This window comes from Rhineura floridana, chromosome 10, assembly GCF_030035675.1.
Source record: "Rhineura floridana isolate rRhiFlo1 chromosome 10, rRhiFlo1.hap2, whole genome shotgun sequence".
In the NCBI taxonomy this organism is placed as follows: Eukaryota; Metazoa; Chordata; class Lepidosauria; order Squamata; family Rhineuridae; genus Rhineura; species Rhineura floridana.
In genome coordinates, this window is record NC_084489.1 from 52197357 (window position 1) to 52216044 (window position 18688).

Sequence of the window (18688 nt, forward strand, 5' to 3'; positions counted from 1 at the left end):
TGGCTAAATTTTTCATGTATCCTGGCAGAAATACCAATCAAATGGATCAGTTGTGGTGTGAGGTCCAACACCTTACACGTATTCTCACTAGGAACTGTCACTAAAATGAATCGAGAGTGCAAAAGCCATTCATTTTTTTGTGACAGCCCTTTGGCGGGTATAGGTATAGAGTGGTAGATGATGTGCTTATTATGCATTCATTCTGCTTCTTTGTCTTTAGCTAGATCAGGAGGAGCAGAGTTTTGATTTGCATGAAGAGGCCGCAAGGAGAATAATGGCTTTAAAGCCAAGCAATGTATTAAGCCATATTTAGCTCAGCCATCAGTGCTGGCTCCAGGGTTTTTTTGGGGGGGAGGGGCATAGGCAGGATGCCCCGAGAGAGGAGTCCACTTCAAATTCATGGCTGTTGTTCCAGACCATTTGCCTGTCCTCTCCCTCTGGGCCCAAATCCACACAGCTACCCAGGAGAAGAGGGATATGTGCAGTTTGCTGCTCCTTGACATTCCGTCACTGCTTGCTTACTCAAAGAGGGCAGGTGAACTGGTAGTGACAGTGAGGAGGAGCAGCAGCAGCAGCGTCAGAGTTGCAGCAGCTCCAGAGGCTGGAAGTGCCATCTCCCATGGCTAACACGTAGACCTCAGCAGGTGCCCAGCAATGTTGACCACAATGGCCATTGACAAAAGTCCATAGTTATTTTAATGTAACCCCACCTACATGCCTTAGCTCAGGAGTGGGAAACCTGTTGCATATTAGGTATTAACATAGAGGTGTTGCATATTTAACCTTTTTTTGGATCAGTTTTACCCCTCTACGTTTTATACTTATAGCCTATTGATTTCTAAGTTTCAGAAATGCTCCTGCTTTTTTGTTTGTTTAATTCAGGTGTGGGGGAACCTTTGCTCTCCAGATGTTGCTGAACTACAACTTCCAATAGCTCAGCAAGCATAGCCAATGCCCAGGGATGATGGGGGTTGCAGTTCAGCAACATCTGGAAGACCAAAGCTTCCCCACACCTGGTTTAATGCTTTCGCTGGTCCAACAGGTGCTGGGAGCTTGCAGTACTGAAGCTATTGGCCAAGCTAGGCAGGATGTTGGGGATCCATGATTGTATTTTCCATTTCTAAAATCCCTATACGGCTTGGGTCAGGACACATTAAGGGCCAGGATACCTTAGAATGGGTAAAGAACCTCAGGCCCAGAGGCCGAATGTGGTCCTCCTGGCCTCTCCATCTTGTCCTCAGGACACTCCCTGAACACAGCCCTCCCCAGGTCTGTTCCACATCTTCGTTGCCTAGCTGTAATGTGTCCTTCTTGAACTGTAATAATGTTTCTTCCTTGCTTGTATGGATGATTAAGAGAAGCGTGTGGGGTGTACAAATGTCAAAGTTTTGAACGGCTGGCAAACTGCCTGCTATATGTTGTTCTGCCTGTTTTTGTCTCTGGCCCAGACCATCACTGGATATGTCTGCCCCAACCCCAACCCCAGAAGATTTTCTACAGGGAAATGTGAAAGGCTGAAAAAGGTCCCACACCAGTTCGCTGTTAGGCCCTGCCCACCTGCTGCATTTATCTGAAGCAGCCCTTCTGTGTGTCAGTAAATGAGATGCAATTGCTGGAATCCACAGAGGGGAGAGTGCTGTTGCACTGTTTGCAGGGTTCCCCTGTGCATCTGGCTGGCCACTGTGAAAACAGGATGCTGGACTAGATGGGCCATTGGCCTGATGCAGCAGGTTTTTCTTACGGTCTTAACAAGGGAAAGGACCTTTTATTTGGCAGTACCAAGATTATGGAACGTCCTGCCCTGAGAAATCCACATTCCCCTTCATTGATGGCTATTGAAGGTCACTAGATGACAGCTTTTCTGTTTAGCTAGCATGTGTGAATTCTTTTCATCTGTTATATTTTGGGAGATTTTGCTTTGCTTTTGCATAGTCATCTACTTTTTAATTGGATTGTTATTTCCTGTTTGTATAATTTCATATTGTTTTTTAAAAGCTGCAAGCCGCCTTGTGTGCTTCTGCAAGTGGAAAATTCGGGGAAAAGTCCCACAGTGAATGAATGTAATTTAATTCAAATTTAATTAATTTTGATTTCTTTTAAAAGCAGCCATAATTCTTCCACCAAAACTGTATGGGAACCATGAGGCTGGGCGTGTTAACCTTTTTCCTCAGGCTGTTTTCCTGATCTGTATAGCCTCTCCTTCCCCAAGGTATATTTGCTCTGCTTCACACAAAAATTTCCTAACAGGGCAAGGCAAATAGCAGCATGGTGGTGGCAGCGGTGGTCTTATTTAATTCAAGAAAGGAGACTGAGGAAAGGGTTAGAAACCTATCCTCCAGGACAGAGCTGGCTACAGATTTGAGGGAGCCCTCATTTTATGTCAGTACGCCTCCGGCAACAGGCTTACCTGGCGGCGGCAGATGATGGCCATAAGTCACCTTTTCCCACAATGCCCCAGAGTGCCTGGCATAATATCACTCTAGGGTGGAGTGGGAAAGCTTTTATAGCTCAAGGGCCACATTCCCTTCTGGGCAACCTTCTAGGGGCCACCTGCCAGTGGTGGGCAGGGTCAGAGGCAAAGGTGGGTGGAGCAACTAATGTAAATGTTACCTTTGTACAGTAGGCTAGTTTCAACACACACTCACACACCCTTCTCTGTCTAGGCAAACAAGGAACGTTATCAGAGTTCAAAGTCGCATTGCAGCTATGCAAAACACTCAAGGAGTATGCAAAGTAGGGCCAGTGGGGTGTGTGGTATGTGGACAGGGGATCTGGCTGGGGAGGGGTGTGGCCTTAAGGAGAGTCCAAAGGCCCAAATACAGAGGGATGGAGAGACACATTTGCTCCCTGGGCTTAAGGGAATTGTGAGACATTTAAAATGGCAGCACGTAGACCCAGTCACCTAACACCAAGGGCCTAGGGCAGGCACAGTAGCCTTGCCGGGGTGTTGGAGCTCCGAGATCTTCCCTAGGGTGCTGGGAGCCGACGTTGTGCCTGCCAAAATGCCATGGTCTTGATCTGATTCAGGTCTCCCAACTGCGGCTGCTTTTAAAATAAGTAAACAGAGATGGGGAATCGGATCACCCATTTCCATCATCTCACCTAATTTGAGCCTAAATTCATCTCTTTTTTTAGAGCCTTGCATCTGATTGTATTCACTGATTCTCCCAACTCTAAGAAGATCGTAACTGATCATTAATTAATCTTGTGATGAACCAAAGAAATAGTAAATACTGTTGACTTTATTTAAGGATGTTTTATCATCTAAAAACAACATTTTGTCTGCTGATTTATTGCATCTTTGTACAAAATATGCTATATCCCCTTTGCAGATGTTAAAAGGACATTGCAGATGTTAAAAGTGACATCTACCTAACTATATCATGTTCCAATAATGAATAGAGGTAAATGACCAGTTTTTCTGTGTGTGAATGCTAGGATTGTGTACTATCAAGAACTATGCTGTAAGTATGCAAAATTAACAGTGAGCATAAGTGCTCACCTGAATCCTTTCCTTGTTGTCTGGCCCTCAATTGTTACACACAAAAGGACAAGGACAGGTAAGAACCACTGAATGTAGGGGAAGATGAATAAAGAGGAAATGAAACAAACCACAGCTCAACAATCAGGTCTGTGCATTGTGCACAACATCAAATATAAAGGAAGCTGGAAACAAAAACCACATTTTCCGGCACTCACAAGCCACCTATTCAAGTGTTCATAAGTGATTAAATCAGGGGTGAGGAACCATTTCCAGCCTAACGGCCACATGCCCTTAGCAACCTTCTGGGGGCCGCATGGTGGTGGTGGGCAGGACCAGAGGCAAAGGTGGGCAAAGTAACACTCTTACATTGTACATTCTTAGCCATGCGAAAGGCACGTTTCTACACACACACACAAACACACACAAACACACAAACACACAGACAGACAGACAGAGAGACTCATACACCTTCATCCAGGCAAGCAATGGGCCTTATTAGAGTTCAAGCTCACATTGCAGCCAGGCAAAAAACACCCAAAGAGGATATGAAGCAGGGCCGGGGAAGGGGGTAGGCTGAGGGGAGTCCGAAGGGCCGGATAAAGAGCCCTGGAGGGCCACAATGGCCCCCAGCTCTGAGATTCCCCATCCCTGGTTGAAATGAACAGGCAAGGGAGGGAGAGGGAGAATGAGCACCCTAGCTCTGTCTCTTGTCTCCATTGCCCTCCACAAGTCGGAGATCGAAAGAAGGAGATCGAATGAAGCAGAGACCTTCCTGAACCCATGGAGGCTCCTCAACTCATGGACAATCAGGATCCTAAAATGCCTGGAAAGCTCCCATGAGTACAGGTAGCTTTCCCACTGCAGACAGTTGCCCTCCAGCTCATGGAGGGTGATGGGGAGGATGGAGTTAAGTCGCCTGTGCCGGCTTCATTCCCCTCCTGTGTTCATTTATGAATACCTGAACAGAGCTATAATTAGGATGGAATGAAGAAGCAACCCAAAGCAGAAGAAGGGGAGAAACATAGATGCCAGACAAAACCATGAGCAAACAGACTTCTACCTTTATATTTTTTCCAACTTTTTTTGTTTTTTTACAACGATGCTTGTTTTAAAGGGCAATAAAGGAATCTTATTTACAAAGTGGCAACTATTATATGTAAAGAAAGATGAGATGAATGAAGTGGAACCGAGCCAATTTGTAGAAGAATGGGAAAGTGGCAGACAAAGATGATACTAGTGCAGCCCCTGGAGAAACTATTTTTAAGTGTGTGGGTGAGAATGACAGATAGACACACTGAGCTGAGATTTAGGCAAGCCAAAAAGCATAAATACGCTGGATTAGTTATAGGGGTGATATGCATGGTGTGTTAAGCAGAACACATCACCTAATGGATAGCAGCCAAACACACACACACACACACACAAAGCAAAACATGCTACAGTCAAAAGAATGCATGGGTTTTAAATGGTAGCTAAAATGTTTTTAATGGGTTTATCTCAGAGTACCTAGAGGTGGTTCTGGAGAAATGCCAATGCTCTGCAGTAAAGCTTCTGTCTCCCTTCTCTTCCGGTCTAGATCAGAATCTTCCTGAGTTGGTTCTTTCTTTTGCTGAAAATCTGCCTGAAATAACAATTAATGAGCAATTAGCCAGAGAGAAAGAAATAAGAAGGTAAAGAAAGACTGTCTTCTGACGCTAAAGACAGCTTTCCTCTTGGTGGAATAGGAAAGGGTAACCCCTCACCCTGCCTGGTGCACTGTGGACCCAGCTCCTATTTTTAAAGTAAAAAGAAAACACATTAAATACTACGCGTACTTATGTATATATGCATGTGAATACACACACAAACACAAGGGGCTGTGCCTCACTTTGCTTTGCTCATCAACCCCACCAACCCCCCACCGCTTGCCAGCCCCCACCCTCTTGCCAAAATCCCCATCCCCTTCCCTTAAAACTCACCAAACCTCCCACTCCTGTCCACTAGACCTCACCAACCCTGTCACCCCCCACTAATTCTTTAGGCTTTCCCCTTTTCACTTCATGTCACCACCACCAAGCTTAATAAGCACCAACTCTGGCTGCCTTCCTACATCCTATGTGGGCCAACTCTTCATCCTAAGTGTTGGCCATGGCAGCAGAAGGTACAGATTCCAAAACTGGCCAGGAAGGAGGAAGGTGGCCAGTAATGGCACCTGCCAGCCTGGGACTGTGGATCCCAGGGCTGGTAGGTGGAGGAGCCAGCAGAGCTAGGAGACTGCTGCCACCTATTTTGGCTATCTCACAATAGCTCGCCTGGGCCACCCATCCACCACTTCTCGTCACACTAGTTCACAGTGCCACCTGCCTGTGGCCAAGTGAACTACAGCATCACAACATTTAGGGTACACATGTATTAAAAGGTAATTTATTTGCAATAATAACAGAAAAAAAGAAAAACAAAGACATTTAATATAGCATCTACTTTGGTCTTAGCCATCAATATAACAATCCTCCCTGAATTTGTCTGATCTCCTTTTAAAAGTCTCTGAGCTGTTTGATTAATGTATTTACATGACTTCTATGCCATGTTTCAGGATCACAGAGTGCCTTACAATAAAAGGATCACAAACCATAATAACAACAATCACAGGAATCATAGGAAGGTGCCTTATACTACGTCAGACCATTGGTACATCTAGCTCAGTAACTGTCTACACTGACTGGCAGCAACTCTCCAGGGTTTCAGACAGGGAGTCTCTCCCACCCCTACCTGGAGACACCAGGGATTGAATCTGGAACCTTCGGCACACAAAGAAGATGCTCTACTACTGAGCCACAGCCCTGTTAGATATGTTAAAAAATAACAAAAAAAGTTAAAGTTTAGCACATGGCTTGAAAAACAGCCCCCAGTCCAACCAGACTCCTACGCCTTAGAAAAGTCATCCCAAACTCCTGTTCCTTGCCCTCAGACATTCTATTGTGATCAAAGGTACTTCCCACATCTTGCGAAGGCCACATTCACACCATACATTTAAAGTGCTATTATACCACTTTAACAAACATGACTTCCCCCAAAGAATCCTGCAAAGTCTAGTTTGTTAAGGGTGCTGAGAGTTGTTAGGAGAACCCTACACCCCTCACAGAGCTACAATTCCCAGAGTTCCCTAGCATGAGGGACTCATTGTTAAACTTCTCTGGGAATTCTAGCTGGGAATTTACAAGTGCCACATAATGTTCATTCTACAGTAACAAGGAATCGATCATCAGTGTGGCAGCACCTCCTCTCTGGAGCTCCCTGCCCATTGAGATTAGGCAGGCACCTTTGCTGCATCGTTTTTGGTGCCCGCTAAAAACTTTTTCTGTTTTGGCAATCCTACCCAGGCATGTAATTTTTAACATACAATTCTTTGTATTTATATTTTGATAACATGTTAAGTCAATTTGTTTTTAATGTTGGCTTCTTTAATTGGTATTTTAATTAATGTTTTAGATTGTACTATGTAAACTGCTTAGAGGCTTTCTGTCGAGTAAGCAGTATGTATTTATTTTGTTAAATAAATATATAATGCTTTTGCTGTGTTCGGTCGGGGAGACGTATGGTGTGCAAGGAGCCAACCTCTCTCCCTGGTGTGTGTGAGTGTGAGTGTGAGTTGTTTCTAGGTAACTGTATTTAAAAAAGAGCAAAATGCAACATTGATTTCTCATATCAAATGACATAAGCCCAATAATTGTATGAAATACACGTACAATATTAAAGTGTCAGTTAAAAGCAACCAGTAATTAGAAAAAGGATAACAGGTGTTTTAAACTGCAACAAATGTTGACATCTGAAAGAAAAGAAACATAATTGCTTAATGCTTCCTTGACTTTGCATGAAAATAGATATCCGTTCCCTGTCAATTCTCATCTCTGTTTCGCTAAGTGACTGAATAAAAAGACGCACAAATCCCCTTAATGAAAAAAAAAAACCTCACGCATATCGTCAAGGACAAATAAACTAACATGTCAGTCAAACCTTAATAGAACTAAAAGATGTTCCAAAGCCAGGAGACTAAAATGCAACAGCAATTATCATTTACTTTGCTGAAGAACAATAAGTACAAATTTGCTACCTTAGCAACCAAGCTAGCCAGTCACAAATGTAAAGGGGGGGGGGAGAGGTTGTAAAGGAACTAAACAAAAATTAGAACACACAACTCTTCTTTGTTCCCAAATACAGGCAATCCCATGTCAAATCATAAGTATTTTGACATCTACATACCATGCATATCATGTTTTTGTTGGCATTAGGCCGTACTGACTAAGGATGTTTTCATCAGGTCTGGAAAGTTACAAGCATGTGTCTTGAGAAGCAGTCTTATCTGCCATGCCTGGCCTGAGAGAGCAGACTTTCAAGGTCAGACAGGTTGTCATGGTAACGGGAGATAACAGCTGGGAAAGTTGTAACAGCCTGCTGTTGGTTCTTCTGTTCTTCTGCATCATGCCTCTGAACTGAGATGTTGTCTTTTGCTTTTGGAGAGAGATGTGCTGTAGAGCTGGGGGGGGGAAACTGCTGAAAAGCCTTAATGTCTTAATAAAGACTCTTACATGATTTAAATGCTCTGAAGACGTTTCTTGCTCAACTTAACTCCAACGTAATGTATGCTGTTTCACGCAACAACGCACGCACGCCAACAGTTTTATGCTGATTACAATTAATAACAGGTTAATTTCCATCTTTAATCTAGGCCTAAAAGTGGACAGTTGTTAGTTTTCTAAAGAAAATAATTTATTTCCAAGAACATTGGTGCAGGACAACCCTACATGTGCTTACTCAGAAGTAAGTCTAAGGGTGCTCAGTGAAAATTATACCCGAAGTAAGAGTACATAGGAATGCAGCCATACCTATGCAAAAATGCTTCTTTGCAAACCTTTTTTAAAATTTCCATTCCTAGCATTTTTCATTTTGCAGATGAGAAGCTGAGCTCCTCTATGCAGGATGGTGTTGTTTTAGTTACGAGGGGTATTCCCCACCACTTGCCATCTAATGTAGTACACTCCACCACCACCAGTTGCACTACAAGATGATGGCTGCGTACACATGACATTCTATTCTAGACTCCATGCAGACTACTTGTTTTTTCTGTGTAGACCACATACAATCTAGAGCTATTGCATATTTTTTTTGCCCCTGAAATGCGCTTCTTGAGAAACTGGTTTCATTCAGAAAATAAAAGCTCATTGCAGATTAGGGATGGGCGAGAATTTCAATTCAGTCGATTTTCAAGCCACGTTTATCAAATTTGCACTTTCCAAAACAATATGAGAACTGAAACATAGCCATCCTTTGAAATTCACACTTATTTGAATTTGGAAATGCAGTTTGCCAATACTGACAGATCTTTCCATCCCAATTGCAGTTTGATTCTGCATTACTCTGCAGTGTGTCCATTTAAAAACAGAAGAAAACAGATGTAGGTGGTCTTGGCAACGGGGTGTGTGTGTATCTATATCTGCCCAATGACATGGTGGGTGGGTGTACACCAAGATCACAATCACCACTTCCTTCTTCATTTGCCTGAGGCATATGCAGGGAGAAAAAGGCATGGATAACCTAAATGAGGGAAGGGTTTTCAAATGTATATCAGTTAACCACACCCACCCATATGAACACAGGATGTAGAATCAATTGAGATTGAAAGCAGCATGTTGAGGATGAGCATGAACAATTCCGGACTGAAAACAACAACATCTATCCACTAGAAGTGGGTTAGCGTGTACACAGCCTAAGATTTTTGTGCAGTCAAGTCCAAAAGGTAAGGAGATGGATCCAGATTTCGCCTTCCATGGACAAAAAGGCTCCTTCCACCCACGGATGCTTTTTGATGTAGTGGAGGGACCCTGGGAACATTTGCTGATCCCCCCCATAGGGTCTCCCAGCACCACCTCTCACACTGCTCTGGAGGGTCCCTCTGGAGCTGTAGGGGAGAAGGTGCTACAGCGGCAGGGGGAAGGGAAAATCAGCAAAAGTGACCTCCCCCCTCCTCCATTGTCAGGAGCGTCCCCTGAGCAGAACTCTCTCACTCAGGGAACACTTCTCCCAATGGAAGCAAAGTCCAAACCAGTGATTAGTATGTGGACCAGTTCAGGCAATCCTCCAAAAACCTTTTGGCATCACAATACACAAGCTCACATGATTCCCTCCTCCCTTACACATGCTTTCAAGTACATTTTCCTGTCTAGTACTAACCATAGTCTGAATCTGCAAACTGATTTGCACTTCTCTTCCAAAACAGAATTAAAATTCAGTGTGCAGTGGGTTTCCAATTCTAGCTTGGAGGATAATCACCTGGCATAATTTGCTGACTATGACATCACAGAGAACTATGGTTAGAACTAAGCAGGAAGTTGAAAGTGAGGCTGCGCATGAGAGGAGAAAGAAGGGAGTGGGTGAGACCACCGTTTGTTTGCTACCTGCCATATCACAGTGTAGAGCGGGGTGAGTAACCATCTTCAAGCTGAGGATGGCATTGACCCAAAGTCAACCTTCTGAGGTCTGCATATCAAAGTGGGCATGGCCAAAGTGTAAGTGTGGGCATGGCCTGTCTTTATTTTTTAAAGGACACATTTTAGGGTTCTTGGAGGGATCACAAAAACCTTTTAGCATCACAGAATCTCCAGTGAGAGCTCGCAGGACTGGATAGTAAAAACTGTGATTGGTATATGAAAATTGGGGAGGCTGGGGGGTACAGTGGGATACTGCAGGATCAGTCAGTTAAATAGAATTACATTTGCATTTACTTTTTAAAAAAATGGGGGCACAAAAAGCTTATGGCATCAACGGCATCAATGTGTGGGATCCACAGAGTCAGTTTTTAAAAAAATCAACAGGTCTTGAGAGGGGTACAAAAAAGCTCAGGGGGCATATGTGGTCTGGGGTTAGCCACTCCTAGTACAGAGGTAAATTCATGCTGAGTCAAAGTTTCAGATCCAATCCAATGCCTCTCTCTCCTGATTGGATCACCCTGTTTGGGCCTGCAAATTAATTTTGATAAACATCTCAAACCACAGAAAGTTTTTAAAGATAAAAAAGTGTGTTCATTAAAAAACGCTCAGTGAAACAACCTAGAATCCCAGTTTGGTGATTATTCCACTCACCCAGTTGATTAACCAGGAGAAATGCTATGTCATTCATTCTGTGAAATTGGGATCACATGATGTCTGCTCTTAAAGGAATTTGGAATTTAATTGTATGGGCACACAAATGGGGGGGAGTATAAGGTCAAATGGAAGCAGTAAAAGGGTCTGGTAAAACAAGGCACACAAGTCTGAAAACTGGGGGGAGGATTCAGGGCTTTATATGAGATTGCCAACATGCGCTGACTTCCTTTGTACATTGAGTTATTCCAGCAGAGGAACTCATCCTACCTCCACCTCATGTTGTCAAGCCCAGACACCACTTCTCGTTTGCAAGAAGAGCTAACAACGGCTCTATTTCTAGTGGAAATAGTAGATGGGAGAAGGGCATTTAACTTTTTCCTCACCACCTGTCCTTTCTCTCCAATTCCACACCCAATTCCTCCCCCAACCCAGGAGCCAGATCTATTTCCAACCAGGGTTTGGAACATCAGCTGAGCAAAAAGCTCCTCATGAGTGCCAGGAATCGGAAAGGAAAGTCATGCCTCTCCCATTCTCGGAACAAATCTCATTTTTACTGCTTAACCATGGTTTACTAGTTTGTTGACTCCACAATTAACTGCAGTTCACACCTAACCAGGTTTTCTCTTAGCCTGGGATTTGATCACACAACACAGAGGCTGAATATGTGGTTCCTTCCTTAAACTGTGAGCTTCTTGGGTAAGACTATGCTTTTATTTATTTATTTATTTATTTATTAAAAATTAAACCAGATTCTAAATAAATATATTTACATCCTGAGAATAGTACAGGATATAAATCCAAATAAACAAACAAAAATGGGAAGGGAGCCCCAGCACACTTACCTCTTTCTTTTTCCTTTCTTCTTCCTTCCGTTTCTTTTCCTCTCTTATCTGAGCCAAACGTTGCTTTTTGCGTTCAAGCTCCGCTTTTAAATCACTTTTGTCTGACATGATGATTCTCTGTTAGGAAGCAAAAGTAGCAAATTCAAATGCTGCAAACCAACAAAAAAAGAACTAAGCTGTCTTTTTCTGCTTTTAAAGCATATTGGTTTATAGACTGATTGACTGATATCTGGAAAAAGGTTCTGATGCAACCTTAAACATAACTTGGTAATACCCCAGTGACTTCTGGAAATTGCTAAAATAATGTAGCAAACACATTAAGCTGGACAACATGAAAACATGCCTTAGGTTTTCATTTTGTATTGTTTTTAAACCTATCTTCAGCTGTTTTTTGAACTGTTTTCAAACTGTTTTTATGATATATTTGTAAATTGCATTGAGATACACGTAAAAGGCAGTTCATAAATCAAGGAATAACAACCCCAAGTTTCAAAGGGCAGATTAATGATCTTTCAAGAGCACGCATTTAAGTACTTTCTCAGCTCATGCCCAAGCAAACTAAATGTGGTTTTGCACTGATTAGGAGCAAACTGTTTTTCATTCATTTTCAATGTCCTAGCAATGCTCTCTCACCCATACCCAGAAAACAACCTACTGAACTGTTGCTGATCTAATTCTGATTCCTGTTTGCCATGGTTAACTAGCTGAAGCCAGTTTGGAGAGTACATGGCTCCTTATCCCATAAGAACTCTTTTCCTAGGAGGACCCTCATATGCACACACCTTAACTGTAGTTAAAGAGATCATCAGCATTAATTTAAACACAACTTGTTCTGGTTAACTAATCTTTTCCCCCTCAGCTTAGGACCTGAAACCCATTCCATGGTTTTAAACTCTGCTTTACCCTAGCCATCTGGAGAGGACTAGCCTCAGAGGGAAACAATGGTAAACCCCCTCTGGATACCACTTACAATGAAAACCACATTGATAGGGTAGCCATAAGTTGGGATCGACTTCAAGGCAGTCCATTTCCATTTCCCCTGGTTAGCCTTAATCACAACTAACATTGCACAGTTGATTAACTGCTTAACTGGTTAAAGTTAAAGTGGATGAGAAATTGAATTATGTAAGTGCTTGCAGAATGTGGGGAGTATGATTTGAGGGTGTGTTAGAATAGTAAGATTGTGTATATTGGTTTAGAGCATGGATGTGTTTGATTGATGTGAATGTGCATATTATGTAAGGGTGTGCTTGAGTGAACTGAATGGTATGTATTTCCAGCTGTAGGGGGCTGGGAATTTAATTGGATTGGTCTGTTTAACAGCATGACTGATTGCTGTGTTGTGGTTGAGAAGTGAGTTGATTTTCTTTTGCCTTATTGTCTTTTGAACATCTGAAAGTGTGTCCATTTGGAAACAAATGAAAACAGATGTAGGCGGTCTCAGCAATTGAAATGGGTGGGTGTATCTACATCTGCCCAATGGGTGTGTATATACCAAGATCACAATCACCACTTCTTTCTTCATTCATCTGGGGCATGGGGGGGGGGAGGCAAGGATAACCAAATCAAGGGAAGGGTTTTCAAACATGTATCAAGTAACCGCCCTGGGGTCCTGCTGGGAAGATGGCCAGGATATAAATCAAATAATAATAATAACAACAACAACAACAACAACCACATTCACCCTTGTGGACAGCGGGATCCAGAATAATTTAGATTGAAAGCAGCATATTGAAGATGAGCATAAATGATTCTAGATTGAGAAATGACACATTTGTGCTACAAATGGGTTGGTGTGTACACGGTATGGGAAGATCTGTCTATTTTGACTCGCTCACTTTGTAATTTTTCCATTCTTAAATTCAGTTCTCCACATTTCTGCAGCAATTTGCTATTTTTTTTAAAAAAGATCCTCCTGAAAATTCTCTAGCATTTTAGTGCAAATTTCTCAATAAACACATTTTGTAAGCAGTTTGACTAATGTACACATTTTTGCAAGTCATTTCTCATCATACAATGCATTTTTGTATATTACTTTCACTCATATATTCATTTTCATACACACTTTCCCCTAACACACACATTTTTGTAAACATTGCTAGGTTGGTGAACTGCACTGCAAAATTTGAATAAGTGCAAATTTTGATGGCTGTTTCAGTTCTCATATGATTTCAGAAGGTGAGAATTAGATATATTTGGCTTGAAATGCAAACTGAATTGAATTTCTCACCCATCCCTAGCACACAGCCTATGTTACTAAACCAGCTGTGATTCTAAATAGCTGCATTAAGTTGTCCACCTAAGGCAGTTTGGAATGCATGCAGTCTGTGGTTTTAGAGTATTTATACAGACCTACTATGTGGAATTAACTAGACTCCCACACTTCTCCCGTCCTCATTAGTAATGTCATCTTAGAATCATAGAATAGTAGAGTTGGAAGGGGCCTATAAGGTCATCAAGTCCAACCCCCTGCTCAATGCAGGAATCCAAATCAAAGCATTCCCGACAGATGGCTGTCCAGCTGCCTCTTGAATGCCTCGAGTGTCGGACAGCCCACTACCTCTCTAGGTAATTGATTCCATTGTCGTATAGCTCTAACAGTTAGGAAGTTTTTCCTGATACCTAGTCGAAATCTGGCTTCCTGCAACTTGAGCCCATTATTCCATGTCCTGCACTCTGGGATGATTGAGAAGAGATTCCGGCCCCCCTCTGTGTGACAACCTTTCATGTACTTGAAGAGTGCTATCATATCTCCCCTCAGTCCTCTTCTCCAGGCTAAACATGCCCATTTCTTTCAGTCTCTCCTCATAGGGCTCGGTTTCTAGTCCCTGATCATCCTTGTTGCCCTCCTCTGAACCTGTTCCAGTTTGTCTGCATCCTTCTTGAAGTGCGGAGACCAGAACTGGACGCAGTATTCAAGATGAGGCCTAACCAGTGCTGAATAGAGAGGAACTAGTACTTCACGTGATTTGGAAACTATACTTCTGTTAATGCAGCCTAAGATAGCATTTGCCTTTTTTGCAGCCACATCACACTGTTGGCTCATATTCAGCTTGTGATCAACGACAATTCCAAGATCCTTCTCACATGTCGTATGGCTGAGCCAAGTGTCCCCCATCTTATAACTGTGCATTTGGTTTCTTTTTCCTAAGTGCAGAACTTTGCATTTATCCCTGTTGAATTTCATTCTGTTGTTTTCAGCCCAATGCTCCAGCCTATCAAGGTCCCTTTGAATTTTGTTTCTGTCTTCCATGGTATTAGCTATGCCCCCCAATTTTGTATCATCTGCAAATCTGATAAGCGTGCTCTGTACCTCCTCATCCAAGTCGTTTGTTCCTTCATATATAGAAAGTGGATGGGAAATGATAGAGCAATTTTCCCACAGACCTTCTCAGCACAAATGCACAATGACATCACCTCCACACAACGCTATTCTCATCAGCACAATTGTTGATTACTACCACTCAGGAGACAGTGAAAAGGTAAGACGCAGCATGTGTGGACATTTGCCAAATAAAAGAATAGACCATTTCATCATAGCTGAAACGCTGTAAGGTTTCTAAGGATTTTGGATCATTTAGTTCAAAAAGTTTTAAATGATAATACTGTGTTTTTTTAATAAGCTCCCAACAGAGCTAATGGGTTGCATCCATTGATGTCTTTTCTGTCACAAAAGGGCCTTTGATCCAGTGGAAGCTTCTATGAATGGAACAGGGAGAGCAATGCTTTTCACCAACTCCTCTTTCTTCTGTGCCAACTCTCATGCTGTTCCAGAGGGTCCCCCATCATAAGAACATACAAGAGCCCTGCTGGATCAAACCAAAGGCTTGTCTACTCCAGCATTCTATTCTCCCGGTGGCCAACCTATGCCTATGGGACATCCTCAAGAGAACATGAGCACAACAGCACTCTCCCCTCCTGCAGTTTCTACCGACTGGTATTCAGAAGCATACTGCTTCCTTCTGGAGACTGCAGAAATAACAGAAAATTGACCAAAACTGACTCCCTCACCCTTCCATTCATAGAAGCCTCTGATGCATCAAAGAGCCATCTGTGTATGAAAGGACAACACAAAATACAACCCAATGGTTCACTTATTTATTTTTACCTGGGTGGAGTGTGGAATTGGGTGCTGTGATTTTCACCCAACTTTCAGAAATGTTCTATGGTGACAAGGGAAAGGGCAAGTGCTCATAGCTAGAGCCTGTGCTTTGCATGTGGAAGGTCCCAAGTTCAATTCCTGAGACTGGAGAGCTATGGCCAGTCAGGGCAAACACAACTGGGCTAAATGGGCCGATGCTCAGAAAATGCGCAGAACTGATGTGAGGCAACTTTAGATGTTGATACAAGTAACCCGATTTCACACTGAAGTCACACTCTGGTAGCTGTTTCACAACCCCCAGGCCTTAATCCCAATGGTGAGGAACTTGTGTGGCCCCCAAGAGTTGCTAGACTCTATATCCCATCATTCTTGACCAGTAGCCATGCTGGCTCACACTGATGGCAGCTGGAGTCCAACAACACCTTGCTAGGTTAGGGCCATAGCTCAGTGGTAGAGCATCTGCTTTGCATACAAAAGGTCCCAGGTTCAATCCCCGGCATTTCCAGGTAGGGCTGGGAAAGATCTCTGCCTGAAACCCTGGAGAGCCGCTGCCAGTCAATGTAGACAATCCTGAGCTAGATGGACCAATGCGACTTAGTATAAGGCAACTTCCTATGTTCCCAAGTTAGTCTCTTCTGAATGAAAAGTTTGAGAACCAGTTTGATGTAATGGTTAGGACTATGACCTGGGAGATGAGGGTTTGTCTCCCTACTCATCCATGAAGCTCACTGGGTGACCTTGGGCCGGTCACAAGCTCTCAGCCTAACCTACCTCACAGGGTTGTTGTGAGGATCAAATGGATGGGAGAGAACCATATATGTCACCTTGAACTCGTTGGAGAAAAGGTGCGATATAAATGTAAGAAATATAAATAAAAACATCTGGCAGATTTCCCAGCCCTTCTTTATCCAAAGGCAGGGACTGTTCCTGAGGACCTAAAGACAATCAGGAGTAGCAAAGCAGATTAATGCATTGTTTTCTTAATTCAGCTGTCATTCTGACAGACTACATGTCCCTCTACTATACTGTATGTTCTACGATAACATTTATGGTTTTTCCAGTTTTTGTTGTTCTTTGACTGCTCTGCATAAACTGGCAAAACAAAAGAGATATGAAGTCCCTTCGAGTTCAGCAGCTTGTAACTCCATTTGTAACTATATATATATATATAAAGTAAAGTAAATTGACAATTATTGCCTGAATAAACGGTACTATTGAGATACCAAACATGATAATGTAACGGCAAACCAAGCTACACATGGCTTGAGTGTTCCAATGAACCCTGTGAGCAATGCCGTCGGGAGTCATGTACTCCCAGCAGGGTCACCCATGGCAATAAAGTCAAGGGAGAGGAACTAGACAAAGAACGATCCAAGAAAGTCCTCAACGGCAGAACAGGAGGAGGATGTTACAACGGCTGTGAAGGCAGATGAAGGCTGCAGCAGATAAAAGACTTCCAGTTGTCGTGGTATCCATGCCTTTGGATCAAACCCTTTTTCTGTCAAGATTGTGTGTTGATCGTCGTGCACCGATCTCCCCACATAAAACAAATTCATGCACAGGCATCTTCCAACCAAACCAAACCAAAAGTCCCATGCCGATCGGCGAATGGAAACGGGGGCAGGACTGTGAAATCTGGAAGCCCCTAGTCATGGACTGGCACGTGGGTGATGGATACAGACTCAGTCGTCCTGGCTGAAAGACAGAGGCAGTTGAGTAGTTCAGCAGCTATATCCACGACTGAGCAGTCCTATTCAGGATCCACTCTGCTCACCCGTATGGGGAGGATGCTAGAAAAGGTGCCCTAAACATAGTCTGCCTCATCTCTCTCCCTGAATGGATTACCGCGTCCAGTGGGATCACCACTTAGCGGTCACAAAAGACAAATGAACTTTGGAACATGGAATATACGGACATTGATGGACAATACAGATAGTGAACATCCTGAATGCAGGACTACCATCGTGAGGGAGTTGAGACGTTTTAATATTGACATAGCAGCACTCCAAGAAACTCGAAGAGCAGGAGGACAACTGAAGGAAGAAAAGGGAGGTTACACCTTCTTCTGGAAAGGACTGTCTGAATAAGAACGACGAATACATGGAGTAGGCTTTGCTATTAAAAACGATCTTGTGAAGCTCTTGTCAGAAGTTCCTACTGGCATTAATGAACGACTCTCAACTCTCCGACTAAAACTCACCAAAAACCAGCAGGCAACTATTCTAAGTGCTTATGCACCAACATTAGATGCTGTTGAAGACATCAAGGAAAGATTTTATACCCAGCTAGACACCATCATCAGAGATACCCAAGGAGGATAAAATTATCCTCCTGGGCGATTTCAATGCAAGAGTTGGGCGTGATTTTGATTTATGGCCAGAAACCATTGCGAAAGAAGGAGTTGGCAAAAGCAACCTGAATGGAATTCTACTTCTGCCTAAATGTGCAGAGCATAATCTTGTTATTACAAACACACTCTTTCGCCAGAAAGATAAATTTAAAACATCATGGAAGCACCCTCGGTCGAAGCACTGGCATCTCCTGGATTATGTAATTGTCCATGCCAGAGATCGTCATGATGTACTCCTCACCAGGGCCATGACGAGCACCAATGACTGCTGGACAGATCACCGATTAATTCGATCCACTATGGCCATTAATATTGTTCCTCAACGTAGGCTCCAAGGAAGAAAACCAAGGCATAAAATGAACATCCACGGCCTTCAAGATCCTATTAAGTGAGCTTGCTTTCAAACAACTCTCAAGAAACATCTACCTACGAAACTCCCTGAAAACGTTGAGGAATACTGGATTAAACTGAAGACTTTCATTATTGCAACATGTGAACAAACTATTGGATACCAAACTAAGAAACATCGGGATTGGTTTGATGAGAATGATAGTGAGATTGAACATATCATTGACAAGAAAAGGAAAGCCTTCCAGATATGGCAAAAAGACATTAACTGTGCTGCTAAGAAAAAAATCTATGCCAGTGCAAAGGCTGAGGTCCAAAGAAGAACTAGAGAACTTAAGAACACCTGGTGGATAAAGAAAGCTCAAGAAATCCAGCATTTTGCAGATGCTCATGATGCACGGGCTTTTTTAATGCCACAAAGGCCATCTACGGACCAACAAATTA

At 42.9% G+C, this 18688-nt stretch overlaps 1 protein-coding gene across 12 annotated transcripts in view; it reads right to left on the bottom strand.

Annotated features, from left to right (window-relative positions):
- Positions 1 to 18688, bottom strand: part of DYNC1I1 (dynein cytoplasmic 1 intermediate chain 1) — a 366417-nt gene that overhangs the window by 278932 nt on the left and 68797 nt on the right. For 5 of the 12 annotated variants that reach the window (XM_061586647.1, XM_061586639.1, XM_061586646.1 and 2 more), the window contains exons 1-3: positions 12227 to 12299; positions 11445 to 11561; positions 4991 to 5105 (exon numbers count right to left, since the gene is read on the bottom strand). In XM_061586647.1, the coding sequence (XP_061442631.1) occupies positions 4991 to 5105; positions 11445 to 11561; positions 12227 to 12256 (262 nt within the window). In that variant the 5' untranslated portion in view covers positions 12257 to 12299. Of the gene's footprint in view, positions 1 to 4990; positions 5106 to 7723; positions 7827 to 11444; positions 11562 to 12099; positions 12186 to 12226; positions 12300 to 12414; positions 12448 to 18688 lie in introns of those variants that run through there. The other 7 variants (XM_061586645.1, XM_061586643.1, XM_061586641.1 and 4 more) reach the window with 5 other exon arrangements.